This window comes from Drosophila persimilis, unplaced genomic scaffold (assembly GCF_003286085.1).
Source record: "Drosophila persimilis strain 14011-0111.01,24,50 unplaced genomic scaffold, DperRS2 tig00000000-arrow-pilon, whole genome shotgun sequence".
Taxonomy (NCBI): Eukaryota; Metazoa; Arthropoda; class Insecta; order Diptera; family Drosophilidae; genus Drosophila; species Drosophila persimilis.
The window spans coordinates 7690699-7714683 of NW_020825288.1; the positions used below are offsets into that span (position 1 = coordinate 7690699).

The window sequence follows — 23985 nt, forward strand, 5'->3', positions numbered from 1 at the left end:
CTCTGTCGTGGGCCTGGTGACAATTTTGCTGCTGCTTACCTAAGATTTTCCCTCTGTCGTAATTGTGTGCCACACTGCAAACCATTAATTCTCGTTAGCGTCCGAAAAAGCAGCAGCAACCGCAACAACAACAGCAGCAACTGCGGAGTGGCAAAAGCAATAACATGAAGAGTAGAGGCGGATGGGAGGGGTAGGAGAAAGTGGCAGCCTGGTCAGCAGCTTGTCAGCTTCTTTGGCTTGGTTTTCATATTAATTTAGTTGATTTTTGTGTGAATTAATTAGGCAAAAGGTGAAAATGAAGATGAATGTTTTAATTAGGCTACAGGCCACCCCTCCAGCAGGCCCCTGTAGGGGCAGGGGCGAATGAGCCACGCGGATTTGAATGTCACACGCGGGCCCCCCCCAGCCCCGAACCCCGCACCCCGAACCACCCAAATAGTAGTCATGCAACACTTTAAGGGACCTTTAAAAAGGCAATCCGGAATTGGGTTCCGGACCGGGCTTGGCCAGGGACATGGCACAAAATCCCCGGCAAAGGCTTAAGCAATGTCTGACAAAACACCTGAGACATTCAATTATATAGCCACGCGCGGCCCCACAGCTCGGGATGGAACCGGAGCAGAACGCAGAGAGAGACAGAGGCGTGGGCGAGGCACAGGACAAGTCGGTGGCAGAGTCAGAGAGAAAGAAGAAAGGGAGCCACTGGGAGACAAAGAGTCCGCGTTTCGTTGGCTTATGAAATTGTCAACCAACTGCGCTAGCAGTAGTACCAAAAAAAATATAAAAATTATATTTATACAAAAGAAGAGATACTAAAACGACAGAAAGTCGGGATAAAGCCGGGTTTTATATACCCTGAGATAGGAATTTACTATCCGTATGGACATCTAATGATTTTTATGCGATGAACTGAAAAGAAAAGATATGGAAAAGGGTTTCTTGCACTCAGAAAAGCTATGATCTATAAAGGCACTCAAGCTGATCCGCAAAGAAGCTCTACCCCAATGAATATTTTCCCAATTTTCAATTGGTTTCCTATATATACCCCATTTTTCAGAGCATTCGACAGTCGCTGCAGGCCCCGAAAAGTCTGCCACTGAAACTCTAAGCTTTTCCAGAGCCGGTTGAGAAGGAAAAATAATAATAATTTGCTCGGCGGTTTGCAAAAATTGTTAACTGCAGAAACAATGGCAGGCACTTGAGGCGGGGATTTCAGTTTAATAAGCGCCAGACGGGCCAAACCAGCTGGGGTTCCTCTGTCCTCTGTCCCCTGTCCCCTTTCCTGGCCTCTATCTGGTAGTTGTGTGGTGGGTGGCTTCACTGGTTGTGCAATGATTTGATGCTGTCATAATATTTAGCATATTTCACTGAGGAATGGAATGGAATGTCGATGAATGTCGATGAGCTGGCACCAGAGATTCAGCGAGATCCGTGTGGGAATGCAGGGGGGGGAGGGGTGTATTCCCTTTATTCGCTTTTAATCTGTTGTTAAGTTATGTTTTCCTTATGGGATAACTTTCAACAAGCTTCCAGCAGCCTGGGACGCTCAATGACTTGTCAATGTCAGGAGTAAAGTTCTTGGGGAACATTAATAGAGCATCTGGGGTGTGTAAGTGAGGCATGTTTATGCTGTGCCCCAAAAAACGGGGCAACTTAAAGCCCGGCAGCGAACCGAACCGAACCCCACATAACTTTGAGTGCCCTCGCCCTCGACACATATACTCTCCAAGGTCCCAGGTCCAAGCGAGAAGTGTCCCCAAAAAGCTCATTCATACCACATTTAGACGCACACACACACACACACAAAGGAGGCATGTCAACCTTTGGCAGTCAGCGTAATCGCTTTCAACCACTTCAACGGCCATTTTGGGTTACGTTACGCTCGTTCTCTGCCTTAGTGTGTGTGTGTGTGCAGACCCAGAGATCTCATCACACACACACGCACACACACACAGATGGAGGACAGACACTAACACGCAGACATACCTTTATCGCTTCAAAGCACAGAAGCCTTGCTGAAGAGTGGAAGATTTATGGCGGATGTTGGAATTTAATGAAATTGCAAAACGAAAATGTAACAAACACTCGTCGAGCACCCAAGGGGGAGCATGGGGCAGCACAAGGGTATACACACACGCACAAAATGGCGGCAAAGGACAAACAACAGCTGCTGCTAGGATATGCCCCACAAGCCCCAGCCCCCGCCCCCGCCCCCGCTTCAGCGGGTACCTTCAGGCATCAACCCTTTCGTTTTTTGTTGCTTCTTCTGCAGTGACATTTGCCAGCTCGTTTCTCTAATTTGAATGGCCACTGAGCGAGCGAGAAGAAGAGCCAGCCGCAAGCCAAACAGCCTTCGTCAGCATCAGCTTTAAGTTCATGTCTAAGCCCCACCCCCTCCACCCCTGGCCACCCCCTGGCCACACACACACGCAGTGCATTAACACGCACTTGAAAAGTGCAATCTGGCCGCAATTGGACTGAATACCCGGCCGCGAAATGGCGGCGCGTGATAAAACACGTTTTAATATCTGAGCCCCCAGACTGGTGGCGGCCGACGACCTACACGAAGCCCATTGACAATGGACGAGAGCCAGGACCACGACCAGGACCACGACCAGGACAGTGCAGTGCAGTGCAGACAGCTGCCCCACATCCCCGCCAGCAAATGTTGCACATAACGTTTTACAAACTTTCGGTTAACTGGGCTCGCGGGGCAAGGACGCCTCTGGTGGTGGTGCTGCTGCTGCTGTTGCTGTTGCAGGCGCTGTTAAAATTCAATGAATTGAAATTGTAAAGCGCGTTGCGACGCGACAGGATACGAGCACGGCCAAAACCAACACACACGCAGACACCCACCCACACAAACAAACAAACAAACAAACAAACGTAAAAGCATATAAAGCGAGACAGAAATCGAGTGACGGGCCGGGCCGGGCAGTTCAAAGCCATGGCCGGGAGCCAGAATCCAGAAGCGGGTTTGTGCGTCTGTGTTTGTGTCTGCGTTTGTGTCTGCAACACCGGTAATTACCGCCACGTGACAATGGAAATTACCAGCAAACACCGCAGGCAGCCACTACGACTACGTATTCGTTTCGTATCCTTTAAAGCCCTGGCCCTGGTCGGCCAGCATCAAATATTTAAGCGTCATCAGCATGCCCGAGAGCAGTCGAGAGGGGCCCCATATTGAGTGTCAAAAGCCATTGCTCTAAAAGATCTACGGCCTGCGCCTAAATGACCCGACTCGACCCAAGTCGAGTCCACTTTATGTAAGTCACAGTCACAGAGCAAAGACAAGGGGAACAAGAAGAACGAGAAGGCAAGTCAGGCAAAGGACATGGCTTGGGAGGATGATGACACAGGAGACGGGAAGCGGAAGCGGGCCCATGTCCAATGCAAACTGAGAAAAGCTCACAGTTTTAGCTGCAGTTCTGTGTGGCAGGGATGCACACACACTTTTCCCAATCGTCCCAAAATGGTGTTTATCCTTTTCTTCAAGGATTTCCCAACTGTCACTGGTACTACTCTGCTCCAAATTGCTTTGCATCCCTGGCTGCAACTTGTCGCCTGCCACGCCCATTCCCAAGCCATCAGTAGAGCTCGTAAATAAATCAATGAGCAGTTTTGTATTATATCCTGCGCCTTCGAGTCACTGCCAGAACAAGGCGGCAGCCAGCAGGCAAAACAGGAGGAGTTGATGTTTTTTTTTTTGTTGGTCCAGTGCCTCCTTGTCCCCGTCCTGGTCCTGGTCATGGTCGTGGTCCTGGCCAGCGCATAAATTTGTGAGACTTGGCTTGGACTCTCTCGCTCCAAGGGGGAGTGGGGGGGGGGGGCTCTCCTTCGGCTCGTCACTGCTGACGTATGTTTAGCTTGAGTGGATTTTATTGTGACAGCGTCAGGATTTACTAGAGACAGCAACTGGAGCTGGCAGTCAGTAATGAGAAACACAAGACTGCCCGCCTTCACTGGGGGCTGGGCCCTGGTGGCTGTCGACTGTGGACTGGCGCTGGGGCTGGGGCTGGGGACTGTGCATGGTTTAGTGCCCGGTCATTGGGCTTTCGTTTGTTTTATGCACTCGCCCGTAATTAATTTGCGCAATTTTTGTGTACTTGTCTAAAATTTATTGACTGCATTCGAACGTTGCGCATACGACATGTATCCCGAAGGGATACTGCCAGCGTGGGGGGGGCAGACAGCGCTGGGTGGAGGTGCCACAAAATCAATGCTAATATATGCAAATTTTTATTTCCGCGACAATTTCAATTTAACGACAAAGGAGACGGCGACGACGACAGCCAGCCATTTTCTATTAGCGGTTGCTTTCCCTTCGGTATTTTTTTGTTTCCTTTGTTTCTTTGCCGAGAATTACTCTCAGATGTGCCGTTAACACCGACCCACCAACCTGCCGCTCCACCGAATGCGCCCCCGAGGTCTGGCAGCGAGCAGGGTGGCACTTGGGGAGGGAAATGGCTTTCCGAAAAATGGAAATCTGTAAGCAAAGTTTCGTCTTGGTGGAGGCCACGCATTGAGCCATTCAAAGGATCATTATGCGTGTGCCCGCGTTATGGGGCCTCAAAGTGTCGTTGGCGGTGGATTGGCTCCTGAAGGTGGATGTGTGGCTCAGGGGGATACGGATTCGGATTCAGAGGAAAATGGTAACTTTTAATGTATGAAGACTGCATGTAAAGATGCTATATACTGAGAGCTATAATCTACGTTCCAGCCACAATCCAATTCGGCGACTTCTTCCACTTGCCCACAAATTGTCAACTGCCAAGAGCGTGTTTCAGCGCAGAATTGTCGGATTAATTGTCACAACTAAATATTGTACGCATTTGTACAATTGAATTATTTATTATTTATTGACAGTTCCTTGAGAGACGTAAGCCAGCGGAAAGTCCTGCCCAACTCGGTCTCAGCTTAAGCTTCACGGCGTATGCACAAGCCGGGAAAACTCTCCTTCTCCTACTCGCCCCATCCGGGGCCCCGGCTCCAGCGTGACCCAGCTCTAAGATTTATAGCAGCGGACTGGAGGAGGGAAAACTCATGGGAAAATAACTTTAGCGGAAAAGTGCCGACAAAATACAAGAAAATGCTTAACCAACAGAACCAGCGCGGCAAGCAGAAGGCACAGGACAGAGACCAGAACACACTTAGTGGATCCTTGCCACCCGAATAGTGGGTCCGGGTCCGGGTCTGGGGCCCTAGAAGTGGCTCTGCCTTCGAGCCAGAAACTTCATGAATTTAATTACCGAATTTTTTCGCTGTAATTACGAAATTCTTTTGGCTGAAAGTGGAATTTTCATTTCATTTTCATTAAAATATTTCTGCTTGTAAGTGTTTACAAAATATGTGCGCTCTTGGCTAGGGCTAGGCACACATCCTGGCCATGCCCACACGCCCACACTTTCTGCAGATACACGGATGGATGCATGTGGCATATAAGTAAACCCATCTTTGGTGAGTGTGAGTGTGAGGTGTGCCTTGGAGTTGATGCAATTATTCAGTTATTGACCCACAAAACCACAAAATGTCGGCAGAGGCACAGACACGCAACGCACACTTCCGGAAGCACTTCGGAGGCATTGGGTTGCCTGTTTGCCGGCTTGTGCATTTGCATTGTCTTCACCTGTGCATTATTAACTTGACCACGCTAAGCTCATAATGAGGGGCTTATTGCTAATTTCTTATTGCTCACTGGAGTTTGGGGCTGCCCTCAAATGTGTGGCTGTTTATCTACAGAGGAACATGGGACATGGAAGAGGCTTTCTCTGCGTGTATGTTTGTGCTGTGTTTCTGGGCCATAGTTCCTGAAGTTTCATTTCACTAAATATTCTGAAGATGTTCCTCCGTTTCAAATTTAACGGTCGTTTCTGCGACTAGCGGGTTAACTTGGAACTACCAGTACGCCACCTAGCGAATAAATATAGTATCACTTAAAACAGCTGATTTATCGAATAGTCGACTTGATTTGGCCCATCTCTAACCTCCGCTTGCATAATTTTCAAAACAAAAAAGAAATTTTTAAAAATTTCACGATGAGACTGCGCTGCCAGGCGATATACCGCCATGTGCGACATGCCTCTGTCTCAGCCAGCGCCGCAGCAAATCCTGCACCTGCCACTGGAGCGAAGGTAGCCGCAGAAACCAAGTTGGAACCGGCGACAGCACGTGTAACGTTTTTGGAGAAAATTCAACGCGGACCCGGTCTTCAAGACTTTTTCACAGTAAAACCCGCGTCCAAGCTGAAACTGAGCGAAGCGGCGGAACTGGATGGAGTGGAAACCAGCGTTCCGTATTTGAACGCCATCGATTTCCAGGGTCATGGGCGGAAAGTTCACTTCGAGGTCTATGGCTGCCAGATGAACACCAACGACACCGAGGTGGTGTGGAGCATACTGAAGCAGCATGGCTATGAGCGCTGCCAGGAGGTGGAAGATGCCGATCTTGTTATGCTGGTCACCTGTGCCGTGCGCGAGGGAGCAGAGCAAAAGATCTGGAATCGCCTGCGACATCTGCGGGCCATGAAGCAGAAGCGAGGCGCCAAGCGGCAGCCACTGCAACTGACGCTCTTGGGCTGCATGGCGGAGCGCTTGAAGGAGCGGCTGCTGGACCAGGAGCAGTGCGTGGATGTCATTGCGGGGCCGGACAGCTACAAGGATCTGCCCAGGCTGCTGGCCGTTTCGCGGCATTACGGTAATTCCGCCATCAATGTACTCCTTTCGCTGGATGAAACCTACGCTGATGTGATGCCAGTCCGACTGAATTCCGACTCTCCCACGGCCTTTGTCTCCATTATGCGGGGCTGCGACAACATGTGCACCTACTGCATTGTGCCCTTCACCCGTGGCCGGGAGCGCTCGCGACCACTGGCATCCATTGTCAATGAGGTGCAAGCCTTGCAGGAGCAGGGCGTCAAGGAGGTGACTCTTTTGGGTCAGAACGTCAACTCGTATAGAGACAAAGGAGCTGGACAGACGTCTGATACGAGCCTAGTGCCGGGTTTCAAAACCGTTTACAAGCCCAAAACGGGAGGAATTCCCTTCTCCGAGCTTCTGCAGAGCGTGGCCGAGGCTGTGCCCGAGATGCGCATACGATTCACCTCCCCCCATCCTAAGGACTTCTCCGACGAGGTGCTGCGTGTCATTCGGGACTATCCGAACGTCTGCAAGCAGCTCCATTTGCCAGCACAGTCGGGCAACACGGAGGTTTTGGCCAGGATGCGACGTGGCTACACGCGAGAGGCGTACTTGGAGTTGGTGGAGCATATACGAGAGATACTGCCAACTGTGGGTCTGTCCAGTGACTTTATCTGTGGCTTCTGTGGCGAAACGGAGGCGGAGTTCGAGGACACCATCTCGCTCATCAACAGAGTGCAATATAACGTGGCCTATCTGTTTGCCTACAGCATGCGGGAGAAGACCACGGCGCATCGGCGCTATGTGGATGATGTTCCTGTGGCTGTCAAAACGGCCCGGCTGCAGCGCATGGTTCAGGCCTTCCGAGAGGGTGCAACGCAACTCCACAAAAACTTTGAGGGCAAGCAGCAGCTTATTCTGATCGAGGGTAAGAGCAAACGCTCAGACGCCCATTGGTTTGGCCGCAACGATGCCAACATCAAGGTGATTGTTCCTGCTATGGACCTGCCCACAGATACGGGAGACACTGCACGAAGAAGGTCCATAGCAGTTGGCGACTTTGTGGTGGCACAAATAGACGAATCCAACTCCCAGGTCCTGAAGGGAACTCCCTTGGAAATCAGCAGCATAGGCAGCTTTAACAGCAGAACGAGTTTAGGGCTTACATAAAATAAAAACGAGCGTTAATCGAACCTAACTTTTAATCGCCTACAATTACGTTTCCATTTGCTCTTCGCTGGTCTTTGTATCGGACCTTCTGCAATGATAATTTGAAATGCTGGTGCGATAGAACTGCAAGATTTCCGCACTGGCCGATCGGCACAGACTCTCCACATCGTTGAATTCGGCTATTTTAAAGGATCCTTTTGTCTGCACCAGCAGCAGATTTCCCTCCAGCGAGTCGAAAGCGAAGGTGAAACTGGCTCGCTCATGCTCCGTTTCTCTTTGGTCCGGGTCTAGAATATACTCTCCCTGTTCATTGATAATGCAGTGGACTGCCGCAAAACTGCATTTCAGGGGCAGGCCACCAATGAGCATCGCCAGGCAAGCGGAGTTCAGGGCACAGGCATCGATCTGCAAAGGAATGAAGTCTTTATCTTCTGGCCTTTTAAGTAAGCAAGCAATTAGCGTCTTACACTTCCTCTGTCCTCCAGCTCCTGTATCTGCAGAGACATCTTTGAGCGCGGATAGGCCTCGGACAGCAGGGCCAGCTCCAGCACGTCCCGAACGGCAGCTTCTCGTATACGCTCCTTGACCTGCGGCAGACCTGCCTTCGGCCTATAATTGCACTCCAGATAGCTTCCGTCTATGCTCAGATTCTGTGTCTTCACCTCGATGGGACCCAGCACCGCGGATATGACAACAGTTGCTCCTAAATTAAAGAAACAGAATGTTGTTAGCCGGCTTCTCACACACTAAGCACGCGCTGTACAAACCCTGGCAATACATGACGGAACCGTCGCAGCGCGAGAGGGGATTGAACTTGCACTGCATTTCGCGCAGCTTATCCTTGGCCACTTGCTCAGGTTTGTCGGGTAAATTCATTTTATTTTGTTTTACTTTTTTAAAACAACGTGCGCGTGCGAAGATAATTTGAAAAAGTGTTGGTTAACGTTCACCCAACAGGGATGGAGAAACATCGAATGTCGATATCGATAGATGGATAGAATATGTTAATATCGGAGATATCGATAGTTGGCGCCATGAAATTAGCCCACTAATGGTCGTATTCCAGTACGTTTCAGGTTAAGCAGCCCAGAATATATAAAATAAATAATATATGAAAAGCATGAACTGCGAACGAAATATATTTATGTACATGCAAGTCGTCATTTGGCTTGATAGGATATCTGGTTAGCCCAATCAGAATCCATCCGTAGAACATCGATAGGTAGAGTAATGTAAATCGATTGCCAACGGCCGATAGTTGAAGCCCCAACTAGCCCCAACACCAGCCCCAACCAGATTTTGTCCATTCAGAAAGTAAACGTCGGTGAAAGTATCTCCACTAAAATGTCTGGTAAGTGTTGCTACCCGTAAAGAGTCCTCATGGAGGTCGTCTTGGATCTGATGCTTATATAACTCCCCTTCTGCAGCAGGCGCCAATCCCTTTGCTCAGTTTGAGAAGTCGTTCTCCCAAGCCGGCACCACCTACAAGTACTTCGACTTGGTCTCCATCGACAGTAAATATGGTAAGTAGTTTGACTTTGATCTAATCAAGGCTCAAGTGGGCATGGGCGGGGCTGTTTACGTGATGGAGAGCGGTTCTCTCGAGCTTAAAAAGTAGGCAGAGCTAGATCTAGGGTGGGGGAACAGTGGTAGTCTCCATTCATTTGTCTGTCTGTGTCCTACTTCGGACACCTGTTGAATGTGAAGTTTGACCCCTCACACAGTCTCACGCACACCATCCAATCCCATCTTGCTGGCGCTGGTGCGCACCACATTAATTTGCAAGTCGAAGTAGAGTCAATTTGGAGGTGCTCCGGTAGCCATTGCGAAGGCATTATGTCAGCTTTTAAGGCGGGGAGGAGCGAGCGAAAAGCGAAAGTTTATCAACGGTGATTTGCGTCTAATGGGGCTCGTCTATTCAAAAGCAGACAAACCCACGGCCGCCGTTTCCTATGTTACCGGCAAGCGGTGATAACGAATCGTGCGCCACTCGAGCTTTTGTATTATGTACGTGCCCACTTATCAGCCAAGGGGCAGGAAATCCAGCCAATCTGATGTTGTGAGCTGACTCCGAGGTCGTGGTCCCAAGCTTAGGAGACATCTTCAGAGCAGTGGCATGTTTTTGTTGAGACAGCGCGTGGCTGGATGAGGTAACACATCTCTGGAATTTTTTTGCTCCTATCAGTTCCATGGAGTGCGATGTAAAAGCAATCGTTTGAGGACCACTGTGGCCTCTGATAGCACTGATACGCTATCTCCAGACCGAACCTTTTATTGGAGGTGTGATGACAGTGTAGTTCTGGGTGTACAGTAGTGATTGACCCTCTGCGTTTTGGTTTCCGATTACAGATAATCTGCCGTACTCCATACGTGTGCTGCTAGAGTCGGCGGTACGCAACTGCGACAACTTCCACATCCTCGAGAAGGATGTCCAGAGCATCTTGGGCTGGTCCCCGGCTCTCAAGCAGGGCTCCAATGATGTGGAGGTGTCCTTCAAGCCAGCTCGCGTGATTCTCCAGGTGAGATCATCCGTAATCCTGCCAAGAATATTCATTTATAATGGTCAAATTTGTCTAGGACTTCACCGGTGTACCCGCTGTGGTGGACTTTGCGGCCATGCGCGACGCTGTCCTGGACCTGGGCGGCAATCCCGAGAAAATCAATCCCATCTGCCCCGCCGACTTGGTTATCGACCATTCCGTTCAGGTAGACTTTGCTCGTGTTCCTGACGCCCTCGCCAAGAACCAGACCCTGGAGTTTGAGCGCAACAAGGAGCGCTTTACCTTCTTGAAGTGGGGTGCCAAGGCATTCAACAACATGCTGATCGTGCCGCCCGGCTCTGGCATTGTCCATCAAGTGAACTTGGAGTACTTGGCCCGCGTCGTCTTTGAGAACGATGCTGCCGATGGCTCGAAGATTCTCTATCCCGACAGCGTGGTCGGCACCGACTCCCACACGACCATGATCAATGGCCTGGGCGTGCTCGGCTGGGGTGTGGGCGGCATTGAGGCGGAGGCCGTGATGTTGGGACAGTCGATCTCCATGCTGCTGCCGGAGGTCATTGGCTACAAGCTGGTCGGAAAACTGAGCCCCCTGGTCACCTCTACCGACTTGGTGCTGACCATCACCAAGCATCTGCGTCAGTTGGGCGTGGTGGGCAAGTTCGTGGAGTTCTACGGCCCCGGCGTAGCCGAGCTGAGCATTGCCGATCGCGCCACCATCAGCAACATGTGTCCCGAGTATGGAGCCACCGTTGGCTACTTCCCCATCGATGAAAATACCTTGGGCTACATGAAGCAAACAAGTGCGTAAAGAAGATTTCTATATCGATTGCGTTTTGGCTTATGTTTCCCTATAAATTACAGATCGATCGGAGAAGAAGATCGACATCATTCGGGAGTATCTGAAGGCCACCCAGCAGCTGCGCAACTACGCAGACGAGTCCCAAGATCCCAAGTTCACTCAGGTTAGTAGAAACTACACAAATATCATTGAACTTATCAATTAATCTATATTTTAATCTTCTTTTTCAGAGCATCACCTTGGATCTTTCCACTGTGGTTACATCGGTGTCGGGCCCTAAGCGCCCGCATGATCGCGTTTCTGTATCCGACATGCCGGAGGACTTCAAGTCGTGCCTGTCCAGCCCAGTAAGTGTGATTATTTTCCAGGTTGAATCAGTTTCTTAATGAATTGTACCTCCCTAGGTTGGATTCAAGGGCTTTGCCATCGCACCAGAGGCCCGGGCTGCCTTTGGCGAGTTCCAGTGGGATGATGGCAAGACCTACAAGCTCCAGCACGGATCCGTGGTCATTGCAGCCATAACATCGTGCACAAACACCTCGAACCCCTCGGTGATGCTGGGAGCTGGTCTGTTGGCCAAGAATGCCGTGGAGAAGGGCCTCTCCATCTTGCCCTACATCAAGACATCTCTCTCGCCGGGATCTGGCGTGGTTACCTATTACCTGAAGGAGTCGGGCGTCATTCCGTATCTGGAGAAGCTCGGCTTCGACATTGTCGGCTATGGCTGCATGACCTGCATTGGTAACTCGGGACCCCTGGACGAGAATGTGATGAACACCATCGAGAAGAACAGCCTCGTCTGCGCTGGCGTCCTGTCGGGCAACCGCAACTTCGAGGGTCGCATCCATCCCAACACCAGGGCCAACTACCTGGCCAGTCCCCTGCTGGTGATCGCCTACGCCATTGCTGGACGTGTGGACATTGACTTCGAGAAGGAGCCGCTGGGCGTGGATGCCAATGGCAAGAACGTGTTCCTGCGTGACATCTGGCCAACGCGTACTGAAATCCAGGAGGTCGAGAACAAGCACGTCATCCCGGCCATGTTCCAGGAGGTCTACAGTAAGTACATATTATTAATATTCAATAATTATCTACTCGATATTGAATATACAACCTTTTTTAATCTCCAGGCAAGATTGAGCTGGGATCTCAGGACTGGCAGACCCTTCAAGTGTCCGATGGCAAACTGTTCTCGTGGAGCGATGATTCCACCTACATCAAGCGGCCACCCTTCTTCGAGGGCATGACCCGCGACTTGCCCAAGCAACAGAGCATCCAGAAGGCGCGCTGTCTGCTCTTCCTGGGCGACTCTGTGACCACGGATCACATCTCGCCTGCTGGCTCCATTGCCAGGAATTCGCCGGCCGCTCGATTCCTGTCCGATCGCAGCATCACACCCCGTGACTTCAACTCGTATGGCTCGCGACGTGGCAACGATGCCATCATGTCCCGCGGAACCTTCGCCAACATTCGTCTGGTCAACAAGCTGGTGACCAAGACCGGGCCACGCACCGTGCATATCCCCAGCCAGGAGGAGCTGGACATCTTCGATGCCGCCGAGCGTTATCGCGAGGAGGGCACTCCATTGGTGCTGGTCGTAGGCAAGGACTATGGCAGTGGCAGCTCTCGCGACTGGGCCGCCAAGGGTCCGTTCCTGCTGGGCGTTAAGGCCGTCATTGCGGAGTCGTACGAGCGCATCCATCGCTCCAATTTGGTGGGAATGGGCATTATTCCCCTGCAGTTCTTGCCTGGCCAAAACGCTGAAACTCTGAACTTGAATGGCCGCGAGCTCTACAACATTGCTCTGCCCGAAAGTGGCTTAAAGCCTGGTCAAAAGGTCCAAGTGGAGGTAAGTCACGACCTGTGGGACGTACCTTTTCTATTGTTATATATTAACGTTAATATCCCTTCTCTAAGGCTGACGGCAATGTCTTTGAGACCATTCTGCGTTTCGACACTGAGGTTGACATCACATATTATAGGAACGGCGGCATCCTCAACTACATGATCCGCAAGATGCTCTCCTAAGCGTCCTCTTTTCATTTGTGTTTATTTTTTTATATTCCAATTGCATTTTTACGCTGTAAACTGTAGTAGTCCCCTAAGTCTATAATTTGTGGTGGTCCCTGCCTGGTCAAACTAATCAGAAAATAATAAATTAAGCCTACATTTGGTATCCAATTAAGCTCTGGCGTTGCAGATTCTGAAGAGTACCTAAAAACGTTCTTGTATGATCTAAAGAGAAAAGATATACTATTAATATATCGGATAACGTTGCATACTTATGAAGAGCGATTCAGCAGCTTCCATTGAGTTCCCTGATAACCGTCTGCATCGTACAGAGACGGATATCATATTACGGCTATGGATTTGAGTAACCGAAACAGTTGAATCAATTTCGCTCTTATGAGATAAACAAAGCCCAGTGATGCTCGAAATGTGACAAAACTGAACTTGGTGCATCCCATAAATTGAAACCAAAAGAGGCACACGTTTCGCACGCACCATCACAGAACCGGAAAGGGATTCACTCACTCGAATCGCCCCCGATCTAGGCTGCTTACAAAAGAGCTATCTAAAAGAAACAGCAACTGTGATATGTAAAGGATTTGTTATGTTAAATCACGGCTACTATTTCCTTAGATAACTCGATATAAATTCAGGACAACGCGACAATTGTATTACTTCCGAAACGAAGCAAAAGGAAACACTTCCTTGCGGGAAGTTCAGTTCAGTACGATCTTTCGTTACCAAGGAACACACCGTCACCACATCACCGCCACAAATCAAAGAACGTATGGCTTAGAACTAAAACCTGAGAAGTGGTCATCCAGCTCTTATAAGCACCGTGCCGTTCAATGGCCGCTGCCACCGCATCAGGTTTCCTGTGCCGGCCGATGCCGATCAGTTTTGGTTATTGCCAAAATCCGCTGAGCGCTGCAATTCATTTTCTGGCGTGCTCGACATTTTTATGCAGAATTTATATGAATTTACGAAGTTTTCTATCTGTTTGTGCTGCACTTTGTCCAGTTTTGGACGGCGCACTGAACCCAAGCCGGGTTCTGCACCACGAGCGGCTTCCGCAAACATGTTGACCCCCATTCGCGATGGGGTCAATGAACATTCAGTCACGTTGCCAGCTTCTAGATCATTTAAATTTTTGGGTCAGTTATGGGGTTTTCTATGATTTTAAAAAACAAAAATTTTTTGAAGGAATAGGTAATTCTACTTCTACTAGCTTATTTAAGGCTATATCGACAATATTTTGACCGCGAGTACTTAAAAGTAGTTAATCTTGTAGAAAATTGATTCATCAATGGGATAAAACTATGTGGGCATGGCTAAATGTTCTATGTAGCTAGTAATACTCAACAGAATATCAAAAACGAGGAATATGAGCGACTATCCTCTTTCGTTTTTTTTTGTGACCTATTTCGTTAAATCCTTTTTTTGTTTGAACTATTTCGCTAAAACCTTTTTTTACGCAAAATGCAATAAAAGCAATTATTTAAGGTAAGCCAGTCAAATATAAAATTAAATTACTAATTGGATAAAAAAACGTGGGCATGGATAAATATTTTATCTAGCTAGTAATATTCTACGGAAGATCAAAAACGAGGAATATGTAAAATATAACTTGAATTCGTCAGTATATTTACGGTATATTTTTTAAACGAGACGGTATGTTTCGGTATATTTCTGAGGGTCTGACGGTATATTTTATCGGTCATCACAAGTTTTTTAATTTTATTTATTAATAACAAAAGGCTGCGGAACGAGAGCATCGAATGAGATGAAATGTGCCAGAGTCGTGACTTGCTTTGTTTTGTGAGGCGTTAGGGCCTGGAGCACTCAAAGTTTTCGCAACACGGGCCTTGAAGCGGTGCCGTTTTCCGTCAGTTTTTCTAGACGGAAGGAAGAATAAATTAAGTCTGATTTTTAGAGTTTGGGGAGGCAATGGAGACTGATTATCAAAATTATGTCGAGTCATTGTCCGGTGTATCTTCAGATGACGATGATATGTCCACAGTGGACAGTTCGGACGAGACTTCAGAGGAGCCGACCCCCTCGCCAGCGCTCAACACGCGAACCCGAAACCTGGGCCAAATGCTGTACGACAGGGAGGTGAGTGCACATTGGACAGACCACCGAAATCCCACCGACTTGTCGCTAAACACAATTTACATTACATCCATATCTGCAGCGCTCTGGATTCTTCTCGGGCACATCACGTGCTGGCCAAAAGCAGCAACTTCCATATGACCGGGTGCCAAATAGATTAAAATTGTATCTCAAGGACGTAATAGCCAGCAGTGTCATGGAGGGGTAAGCAGTCCACATCATTACATGTCGCTCCGTCCCTTATGTAGCCCAATACTTCCAGACACATATTCATGGGATTGACTGCCTGCGGCCAGTACATGCTCAGCCATCGGGTCACCTGTAACGAAGGACTTAATCACTACTCCTTCAACATGGGCTACAAGTACACGTGAGTGTCGCCTTCCAGCTATTCAACGACGCATCCCATAAGTTGCTGAAATAAAAACCCCTCTTTTTTGCAGTCTTTACTTCTGGATCTTCCAGCCGTACAAAAAGCTGCGCTACTTCTTTACGCGACGCCTCTTTGATGATCATGTGGTGGACAACATTAAGACTGTCAGCATGACTCAGTGGAAGAATGCTGGGAAGCAAATCTTGGTTGTGCATGGCGCTGCCACGGAGGAGAGCGAAGATAGCTATATCACATATGTTAAAGTTCCTAAGCTTGGTTGTTTGGAGTGCAAAAAACTTAACGATGACGGTCCATGTATGTGCAGTCAATCAATCATCACTTGAATACCGGTTAGAGTGCCCCCCTAATTTGTACACTTCTTCTTCTACAGATTCCTTCTACAACGCGCACTGCCTGAATTGCCATTTGACTGTGCATACCAAGTATTCTTCGACTGAAACGGATCCCGGATTCCAGCCAAAAATCAATCTTCTTTGCCCCGAGCGCATTCTGATCATTTCCAATGGATTTATGCACATGCTCCGCATCGATGTTGACACGCCGGTCGTGTCCACTAGCAGCTACTTAACTCAGCAAAGCCTCGTCCTGCCCTATCCCCAGCAGCCACAGTCACAGTGCTTCCTCCTGCCACGCACTTTGGGGCCCAGCGAGGAGGATCGCGCCTCCGTAGTCTTTACAGGCTCCGGCTCGGAGGCTGAGTCGGGCAATGAGCAGAGTGTGGTGGCACGCATCATAGCTGACTTTAGTGATATCGAAACGGAGCAGACTCAGCGCACGGGCCAGTCCAGTAATCATAATATTAATAATAACAACAACAATGAGCTGCAGGTCAACAGCATTTGCTGCTCGCCACGATCCTATGAGAAGCACGTTTTCACACCCAACTGTAGCGCCGCAATGGGGTCCAGCATGACACTGCCGGAGACCACGTTGCCCGTAGCCAAGCAAAGCACAGTCAACGGAGAGGCGGGGCAATCGCGCAAACGTAATCAGCGGATAGTGACCAAGTCCTATCGCAACGGCATCACCACCATAGACGTGCAGGTAATTGCTTTGCACATATTCTAATGTATTTATTCTGACAGTATTGTGGCTCTCCTCCATTTAGAGTACTCCCAGTTCCACCTCCATGACGGACAAATCGAACGCCTATGAGTTTTCCGAGGACAATGAGAAATACGAGAAGATTTCCACATTTCGTAAGCGTCGACTAGCCGACAAGAAGTACGAGTTTTCTGAGGACAACGTGGAGAATATTATACCATTCACCAAAGTGCGCTCGGCTGGTCGCGCCTCGGCACCAAATTTTAGTTCCTCTGCCGGCAGCTCTACGGCCCGCAGTTTTCATCGCTTCTCGCCCACGGCGCACTTCTTTCATAACTCGCCATGCGCGTCACCGTCCTCTTCACCACATCCGTCACAAACACCACCGCATTTGGGCTTTCGATCGCCGCCATCCAGCTCGAACCTTATGCGATCGCCCAGCCGCGCAGCTAATTCGGCTGCGGCTGCTGTCGCAGCTCAAATCTACAACCAGAAGTCGCCGCCGCTATCGCAGGCCACACAGCAGATGCTCAGCTACAAGCCTGTGGGACCCTTGGGGGCGCTCTCTCCGCTACAGGTGTCCATGGCCAAGCGTTTCGAGATTGGTGGCTCTATGTCGCCCAATGCGGGGCTGTCCTTTCTATCGCCCCGACGCGATGAACCCCGCATTGTGGAGATGCCTGTGCAGGGAGGAGTAATGCCAGAGAAGCCGGTATGCACTAAGAAGCTGAGACGCCGCTATGTGGAAGAGGACGATGCCACTTCGGTTATCACCAGCGAGGAGGGTAAGAAGGAATAAAGAAATGTAAAAGATAAGAAAAACATTGTCTTGGTATCGTTTAGATGACTGCATATCGCCGGGATATCACACATCGCTGCCCATGGAAGTACACGGCTCGTGCTATTCGGAAATGCAAATGATTTCGCACGCCTCCTATCAGCGCCTGCGCTGCAGCAGTGTGGTAATCACCCAACACTCGTTCGATCTGGAGACCTTCACGTACTATGTGATTAGTTTGCTGTGCCAGAAGCACCACAAGATCTACAATGTGTTCTACGACTGGGCCTACGAGGTGATTAGCGTCTGCCCCCTGAGCCAGACGGTCAGCTGCCTGCTCATGGCCCAGTTCTCGGCACGAGATCAGCCCTACGCTCCGCTGACGAACTGCCTGCACTGCACCGGCCGCATAGACTGTATGTTCCACAATCGCCAGTACGAGTGTCGCATACTGTTCACCTGGAACATGGAGAGCGGCCAGTGGCAGGTCCTGGACTACGGCGAACTTCGGGAAATGCACGAGCTCTTCAATCCACTGAAGCGTCTGTGCAAAGCGCGCCTGACCTTTGCCCAAATGGCCAAGAAGATGGCCAAGGAGATGACGGAGAGCTTGAACAAGCTCCCCGACTACGCCTCCAATCTACGTGTGCTCAACTCGGATATTAAGAAGTCAAAATCGTATATCTGCGATCTCGACAACATGGTGGAGTTTCACCTGAAACGCACACCCCAAGGGACGCTCTGAGCAGCTCTGAGAATCTGCGGATTCACTTGCTCTCTGCCAAGATTTTTTTTTCGTACAACTCGCAACGGTTGCGTGCATCTAGTTCAGTTCTAAACACAACAAAAAACGTGTGCTGTATTTAGTCTTTAGTTACCTACATACCTACATATATGTATATCTTACTTAGTGCAACGAAACGCTTTTGCAAACGGTCCTAATTTCGACTGAAGTCATTTAAGTAATCTACGATCTAGGTTCTAGTGGAATTTCGTAAGGAAAGAGGGCTTGGGCCAAGGGCTCTGGCTCTGGCTCAGGCTTTGCTCATCATACATTTATACTTACAATAATTGTATACTTTTGATATTTGAGATTGCAATTCAACTATTACTTTAATATTAGTTAGTAACTCTACGAACTACGGTACTAACGATGCCAGTACTAATTTAGTTAGCGGCCGCCCTTCTCCTCTGCAGGGTGTGCATAAAAAATATACAACTTTAATCTAAATATCTAAATATATTTCCAAAAAATACAATTTCCTGAAATGTAATACTCCAATCAATGGAAGGGAGCCCCAATTAATTCCTTTCGCTATTACCAAACTTGTCTGAATCCGGATTCCGACTGCTGCCGGTAGAGTCCGTGGCTGTACTGTACCTGTTTTGGATGCTGAAAGAATTCAAACAATTTGTAATGCAAATACTCTTGCTCTCTCTTATTGATCTTACCGGTAATGGATTGACCGGAGTATGTCGCAGTTACAGAATGTGGCCAGGAATATGATCATGCCCTGACTGCAGTTGATCAGGTCAGCGGCTGTAGTAAATTCCTCAAAAACCTTCTCCATATAACAAATAAATGCCATGATCTCCAGACACCAACTGCCGCCCATTATGATGAACAAACGCAGATACACGCGGTAGCTGAAGATATTGAATATTGCAACCAATGAAACGATTGGTAATGGCACCGATTGGTTGCCCACTTACTTGGCTTTGTTGGTGGACTTTCGTTGGCGTTCGTTTTGGTTAAGCACCTGCTGATTCCTCTTGTTCTCCACATAAATGTATCTGCTTGTCAATGCAAACATCGTCCCGTTGAGAAGTATCAGTATTATGAGCGGCGAATAAAAATAGTACATGGCCGACCATCCTTCCGCTATAAAGAAAAAAAAGCATCATCGCTTGGTTCCCAGAACAGATACTATAGATCGACATACTATAGATCCAGCATGTGTACTCTCCCACACCGGGTGTGAGGGGATTCGCCGAATTGAACTTGGTGAAAAGATCAATCATTAATATCCCCAAAGTCAGCACGGAAGCCGTGCTCCAAACGATGTAGTTGTAGTTGAGGAAGCTACTCCGGCTGTTCCTGTTAAACTCGTGAAACCGGCGCAGCGCGAATCGTCTCCACAAGTCGAAGCTTATCACCGACAGCCAGAGAAACGTGGCCATTACAGCGAAATACCCAGCGTATCCTGGAAACGTAATCCAGTTCCGTGTAGTGCCAGTCATCAGAATTATATTCTAGGTCTTACCATTAATTTGACACAACAATGAACGAGGGCGAAATACATCAAACATACTGAAGACATTCAGCAGGAAGGTGGCTGCCAAGCAGATGAAGTACAGATTGCAGCACTTTCCATGCAACGAATGGAATCTGGGCAGCCAAAAGTATACGGCAATGGTAATTACCATACATATTATAGAAGCCGACTTGACTGGAAAAAAGGAATCGGCCAGATCTCTTGGTGAACACCCTCTTGTGTGGCTTACCGTAGCCCATGACCATGGAAGGCTCCACAACGCAGTTGTAGGGCGCGATGGTATAATCGTAGTATGTTATGTTGCTCGCCATTCGCGGCTGCAGGCAATACTCCTGCTTGGAAAGGTTCTTCTTGTCGTAATCCCTCAAAAGTTTTCCATCCTAGACAGTGCATTAGTTTAATTTGTATAGAAATGGCAGAGATATACCCTAACAAACCTCGAACAGGGTCCACTGATCTTCAGAGGACAATTCTCTGTCAAGTGCATAATGAGTCTTACATGGCAGAGGTAGGTCTTCCTGCACAAACATCTCTGTCAAAATATGTTTACTCGCTATCGATCCATCGTCTTGCATTATATCCAGCGTCATGTCGTAGGATAGTGAGTTCTCTTTCTTGGAACACCCGAAACTTTTCATCCGCTTTATCATCGGACAACAGAATCGAATGCAGGTCTTCAACTTGCACACACATCCTCGGATGTGCTTGGGCACGGATATCCTATCCCCGTCGTACTGGATCACATAGTCGTATTCTCCAGTGAGACTCGCAGGAACTGTGAGATTCTTGTATCTATAAGATCCATTTCCTGCCTTGAAGCTGCTCGTTATATTGACCGTATCGAAGAAGTCGCAATCGGGGATATCGTTAGTCCGCACACCAATGGCCATTAGGATGCTCAGCAGGAGCAGTGTGCATCCACATACGCGGCTATTCATTCCGAGTGGCACTTGTAATGCTAGTTTTCCGTTATGTCGACTAGTCGGTCCAACGACTCAATCCGTAATAACCATCCGACTTGGCTCCGTTTAATGATATCACACATATACTTGCTATATTGAAATGATTCCTTGGAGTCAAGAAGTTACTTTTATCAGCAAAAGCACATGTATGGGTGCTTGGGCATATAGTATAGAGAAATATTTGATATCAGACTGTAATTTACAAGAACATATGGAATTAAATTTAAATTGCTTTTCGAGGAACGGCTCAAAGCTGCTATGGGAAATCTCGACTCTTTCTGGAATCCGGGATATCTATGATAGACCAAAGTAGCCAAGATCTCAGCTTTAAAACAACTACAAAAGAAATTTTCCAAAAATTTAAAAGTTTATTCAACGTTCCCATAACAATAGGGAATTTATGTCATATCCTGCTTGAGCTGGAAGTCCTGTGTCACACTGCATGTTGCAGACTCAACTCCACTTAACCGTCTTTCGTGGGTTCTGAAAGAAGTAGTTCAGTTTCTTTAAAAGATACATTAGTGGCAAAGATAATGCACTCACCGCTCACGGATGGCCCTGATCATGTCCCTGTTGCAGAATGTGACAAGGAATATTATGATCCCCTGGCTGCACTTAATAATATCAGCTGCTACAATCAAGGGCTTGCAGACCTTCTGAGTTTCACAAATAAATGCCACGATTTCCAGAACCCAACTGCCGCCCATTATGATGAACAAATGCAGATAAACGCCGTAACTAAATAAAACATATAAAATAATGTGCCTATAAGATACATGTCTTAAAGAAACTTTTACGATTTACATTAAATGTTGAGAAACCTCATTAGATCTCATTCACTTTTGGGAAACTTAAATGGATTTGGATCTATAAATGAAATATATAACATATAATCATACCTTATAACAAAATATAAAATTTTGGATTCACATACTTAGCTCGATTCTTCGACATTTGTTTCTGTTCGATTCCGTTTAACTTTTTTGAACTGATCTTGTCCAACAAGTAAATGTGACGGGTTGTCACAGAGAAAATTGTTAGGTTGAAGGATAACAATATCGCCAGCGGAGAATAAAAATAGAGCATTCCCGACCAACCTTGAGCTAACAGATATAAGAGATTTTCCATAATTCAGAGACAGAGTTTAAATCGTAAAAGACATGTACCTAAGATCCAGCAGGAGAACACGCCCACAGCAGGTACCAAGGTAAAAGTTTTGTCTGGTTTACTAGAAAATGGTACAAGTCTGTCTACCAAGAATACGACCAGAGTCAGTGCTCCAGCAATGCTCCAGACGATGAGGTTATAGTTGAGAAAACTCCTCCTTCTGGCCTCTTGGAGCCCTTGCGACCGACGCATAACGATTCGGCTCCACGCATCGAAGCATATGACGGAGAGCCAGAGAAACGTGGCCATCGTTGCAAAGTACCCAGCATAACCTGGGTTAAAAATGTGTTTGTTTATCGAACATGTATCAGGTGGGATGATTGTATGATGCTACCATTAATAGAGCATGCCATTTTGCTGTCGAATACGTTGAAAATGCTGAAGACATTCAGCAGGAAGGTGGCTGTCAGGCAGATAAAGTAGAGATTGCAGCACTTTCCATGGAGGGATTGAAACTGGGGCAGCCAAAGGTACACGGCAATGGTAATGGCCATGAATAACACAGATATCGCCTTGACTGGAAATAATATTCAGAGAAAACCATACTAAAAGATCTATTCTATTTTAGTCCTTACCATAAGCCATTGTTCTGTCCGGATCTATGGAGCAGTTGTAAGGAACGATGGTGTAGTTATAGCCTATTTGTTCCCTTGACATCCGGGGCTGCAGACAGTAGTCCTGCTTGGAAAGGTATCTCTTGTCGTATTGTCGCAAGAGCGTTCCATTCTGGAGGGATGCCTTCCATTAATTTGATTATAAATGAAACAATTTTACGCTGTCAAACCTCGTATAATGTCCACAGATCTGTGGTATATTTATGTTTGTTTAGGGCATAATGATTGCCACAAGGCAGTGGAAGATCCTCCTGCACAACAAAAACCTCTAAAACGTGTTTACTTGTTACTGTTCCATTGTCTTGGGTTATATCCAGGGTCATGTTGTAGGCGTACTTGTTCTGGCTTTGTGGCGAGCACCTGTTGTACGGCATCACTTTACTCAGTGAACAACAGAATCGAATGCAGGGCTTCACTCTGCATACACATCCTCTTGTATGGCTGGCCACCGATCTGCTGGCTCCGTCGAACTGGATCTCGTAGTCGTACTCCCCCGTTAGAGACGGGGGAATGATGAGACCTCTGTAAGTGTAGGATCCATTCGGGAACTTCCAGCTGTTTGCTAAATTAACAGTATCGAAAAAGTTGCAGCCGGGAATGTCAGCAGCTATGCTGCCAGCGAATAGGCCCAAAAAGGTGCTCCAAAACGGTGCCACATGCATCCTGAATAACGACCGATCCGTTGCACCACTTGATGCTGAATAAACTGGTCCAGTGCCCCACTCGGCACTCTGTCCCAGATTTCGCTAAAACTCCGAGTCATAGATATGCCATATCTGCTGCGGTCAAGCCAAAGGGTTGGCCCTTTGTGCGTCATTACTCATTTTGAGTATCGGGTATAAAAAGAGGTACCGCTCTGCAAGAAATACACAAGGGGGGGTTTCATTTTGTAGTGGTTTTTATTACATCTGTATACACATATAAAATATATTAAACAGTAACGTAGTTGTATATTAACAGTACCGTAGAGCAAACGTAATCATACAGTCGTTACACATTAATTCAAAAGATCAATAATCGTTTGTGCTCGGTTCAGCCAATTATATCGTTTTCCCAGTGCTCGCGTGGATCGGCAGAAACAGGTGACAGTCGAAACAGGTTTAATATTTTCCTTTATTCCGCTGCGGGATAACAAAATAAAACACAAAGAAATAAATCAACTTAGGGGCTGGTAGGGGTAAGTAACTAACTATAGTATTAGGACCGCATTTCGAGAATGAAACTTGGGCTTTCTTTCTTTCGGTAATAGAAAAGTTTTTGGGTTTTTTGTTTTAATTGTTTTTTTTTGTTTTGTTTTTTTTTTAGCTCCTCCTTGGGATGTGTGTGTGTGATAACCAACGAACTTAAGATAATTTGTCGCTAAAATACAAACTTAAACGAATGACAATTTGCTTTGCTAACAATATTTACACATCGAATTCATACATACTATATAATAGGTAATATTTCATTTTGATTTGTTTTTATCCATTTCCACTTCCACTTCCTTTTACGTTTACGTTTACGTTTACGCTCTACAC

At 47.7% G+C, this 23985-nt stretch overlaps 6 protein-coding genes across 7 annotated transcripts; 3 read left to right on the top strand and 3 right to left on the bottom strand.

Annotated features, from left to right (window-relative positions):
• The first annotated feature begins 6020 nt into the window (after nucleotides 1-6020).
• Nucleotides 6021-7840, top strand: LOC6588108 (CDK5RAP1-like protein). The gene has a single exon (XM_002012830.2). The coding sequence runs from the start codon at nucleotides 6036-6038 to the stop codon at nucleotides 7803-7805; it is 1770 nt and encodes a 589-aa protein (XP_002012866.1). The 5' UTR covers nucleotides 6021-6035; the 3' UTR covers nucleotides 7806-7840.
• LOC6588163 (exosome complex component RRP46) lies at nucleotides 7798-8695 on the bottom strand. The gene is made up of 3 exons (XM_002012831.2): nucleotides 8573-8695; nucleotides 8273-8508; nucleotides 7798-8210 (listed from the first exon to the last, which is right to left on the bottom strand). Exons 1-3 carry the CDS (start codon nucleotides 8679-8681, stop codon nucleotides 7851-7853), a joined length of 705 nt encoding a protein of 234 aa, XP_002012867.1. The 5' UTR covers nucleotides 8682-8695; the 3' UTR covers nucleotides 7798-7850.
• A 380-nt stretch (nucleotides 8696-9075) lies between these two features.
• LOC6588160 (cytoplasmic aconitate hydratase) lies at nucleotides 9076-13293 on the top strand. 2 transcript variants are annotated; one of them, XM_002012832.2, is made up of 9 exons: nucleotides 9076-9156; nucleotides 9233-9328; nucleotides 10155-10324; nucleotides 10383-11109; nucleotides 11171-11271; nucleotides 11339-11455; nucleotides 11513-12167; nucleotides 12239-12957; nucleotides 13026-13293. In XM_002012832.2, the coding sequence occupies exons 1-9, from the start codon at nucleotides 9150-9152 to the stop codon at nucleotides 13134-13136; spliced, it is 2703 nt and encodes a 900-aa protein (XP_002012868.1). In that variant the 5' UTR covers nucleotides 9076-9149; the 3' UTR covers nucleotides 13137-13293. The 2 variants fall into 2 exon arrangements, with proteins under 2 accessions (XP_002012868.1, XP_026842178.1); XM_026986377.1 differs by having other exon boundaries at nucleotides 9135-9156; nucleotides 9236-9328.
• Nucleotides 13294-14888: 1595 nt separating this feature from the next.
• On the top strand, nucleotides 14889-18692 carry LOC6588157. Its single transcript, XM_026995336.1, has 7 exons — nucleotides 14889-15233; nucleotides 15313-15434; nucleotides 15493-15600; nucleotides 15674-15918; nucleotides 15995-16668; nucleotides 16733-17453; nucleotides 17512-18692. Exons 1-7 carry the CDS (start codon nucleotides 15066-15068, stop codon nucleotides 18189-18191), a joined length of 2718 nt encoding a protein of 905 aa, XP_026851137.1. The 5' UTR covers nucleotides 14889-15065; the 3' UTR covers nucleotides 18192-18692.
• Nucleotides 18693-18748: 56 nt separating this feature from the next.
• Nucleotides 18749-20660, bottom strand: LOC6588172 (probable G-protein coupled receptor Mth-like 11). The gene is made up of 7 exons (XM_002012834.1): nucleotides 20160-20660; nucleotides 19952-20102; nucleotides 19711-19896; nucleotides 19390-19650; nucleotides 19160-19328; nucleotides 18899-19093; nucleotides 18749-18839 (listed from the first exon to the last, which is right to left on the bottom strand). The coding sequence occupies exons 1-7, from the start codon at nucleotides 20658-20660 to the stop codon at nucleotides 18749-18751; spliced, it is 1554 nt and encodes a 517-aa protein (XP_002012870.1).
• A 422-nt stretch (nucleotides 20661-21082) lies between these two features.
• On the bottom strand, nucleotides 21083-23127 carry LOC6588180 (probable G-protein coupled receptor Mth-like 11). Its single transcript, XM_026984395.1, has 7 exons — nucleotides 22636-23127; nucleotides 22427-22577; nucleotides 22186-22368; nucleotides 21851-22123; nucleotides 21619-21787; nucleotides 21228-21422; nucleotides 21083-21167 (listed from the first exon to the last, which is right to left on the bottom strand). The coding sequence occupies exons 1-7, from the start codon at nucleotides 23125-23127 to the stop codon at nucleotides 21083-21085; spliced, it is 1548 nt and encodes a 515-aa protein (XP_026840196.1).
• Nucleotides 23128-23985: the final 858 nt, after the last annotated feature.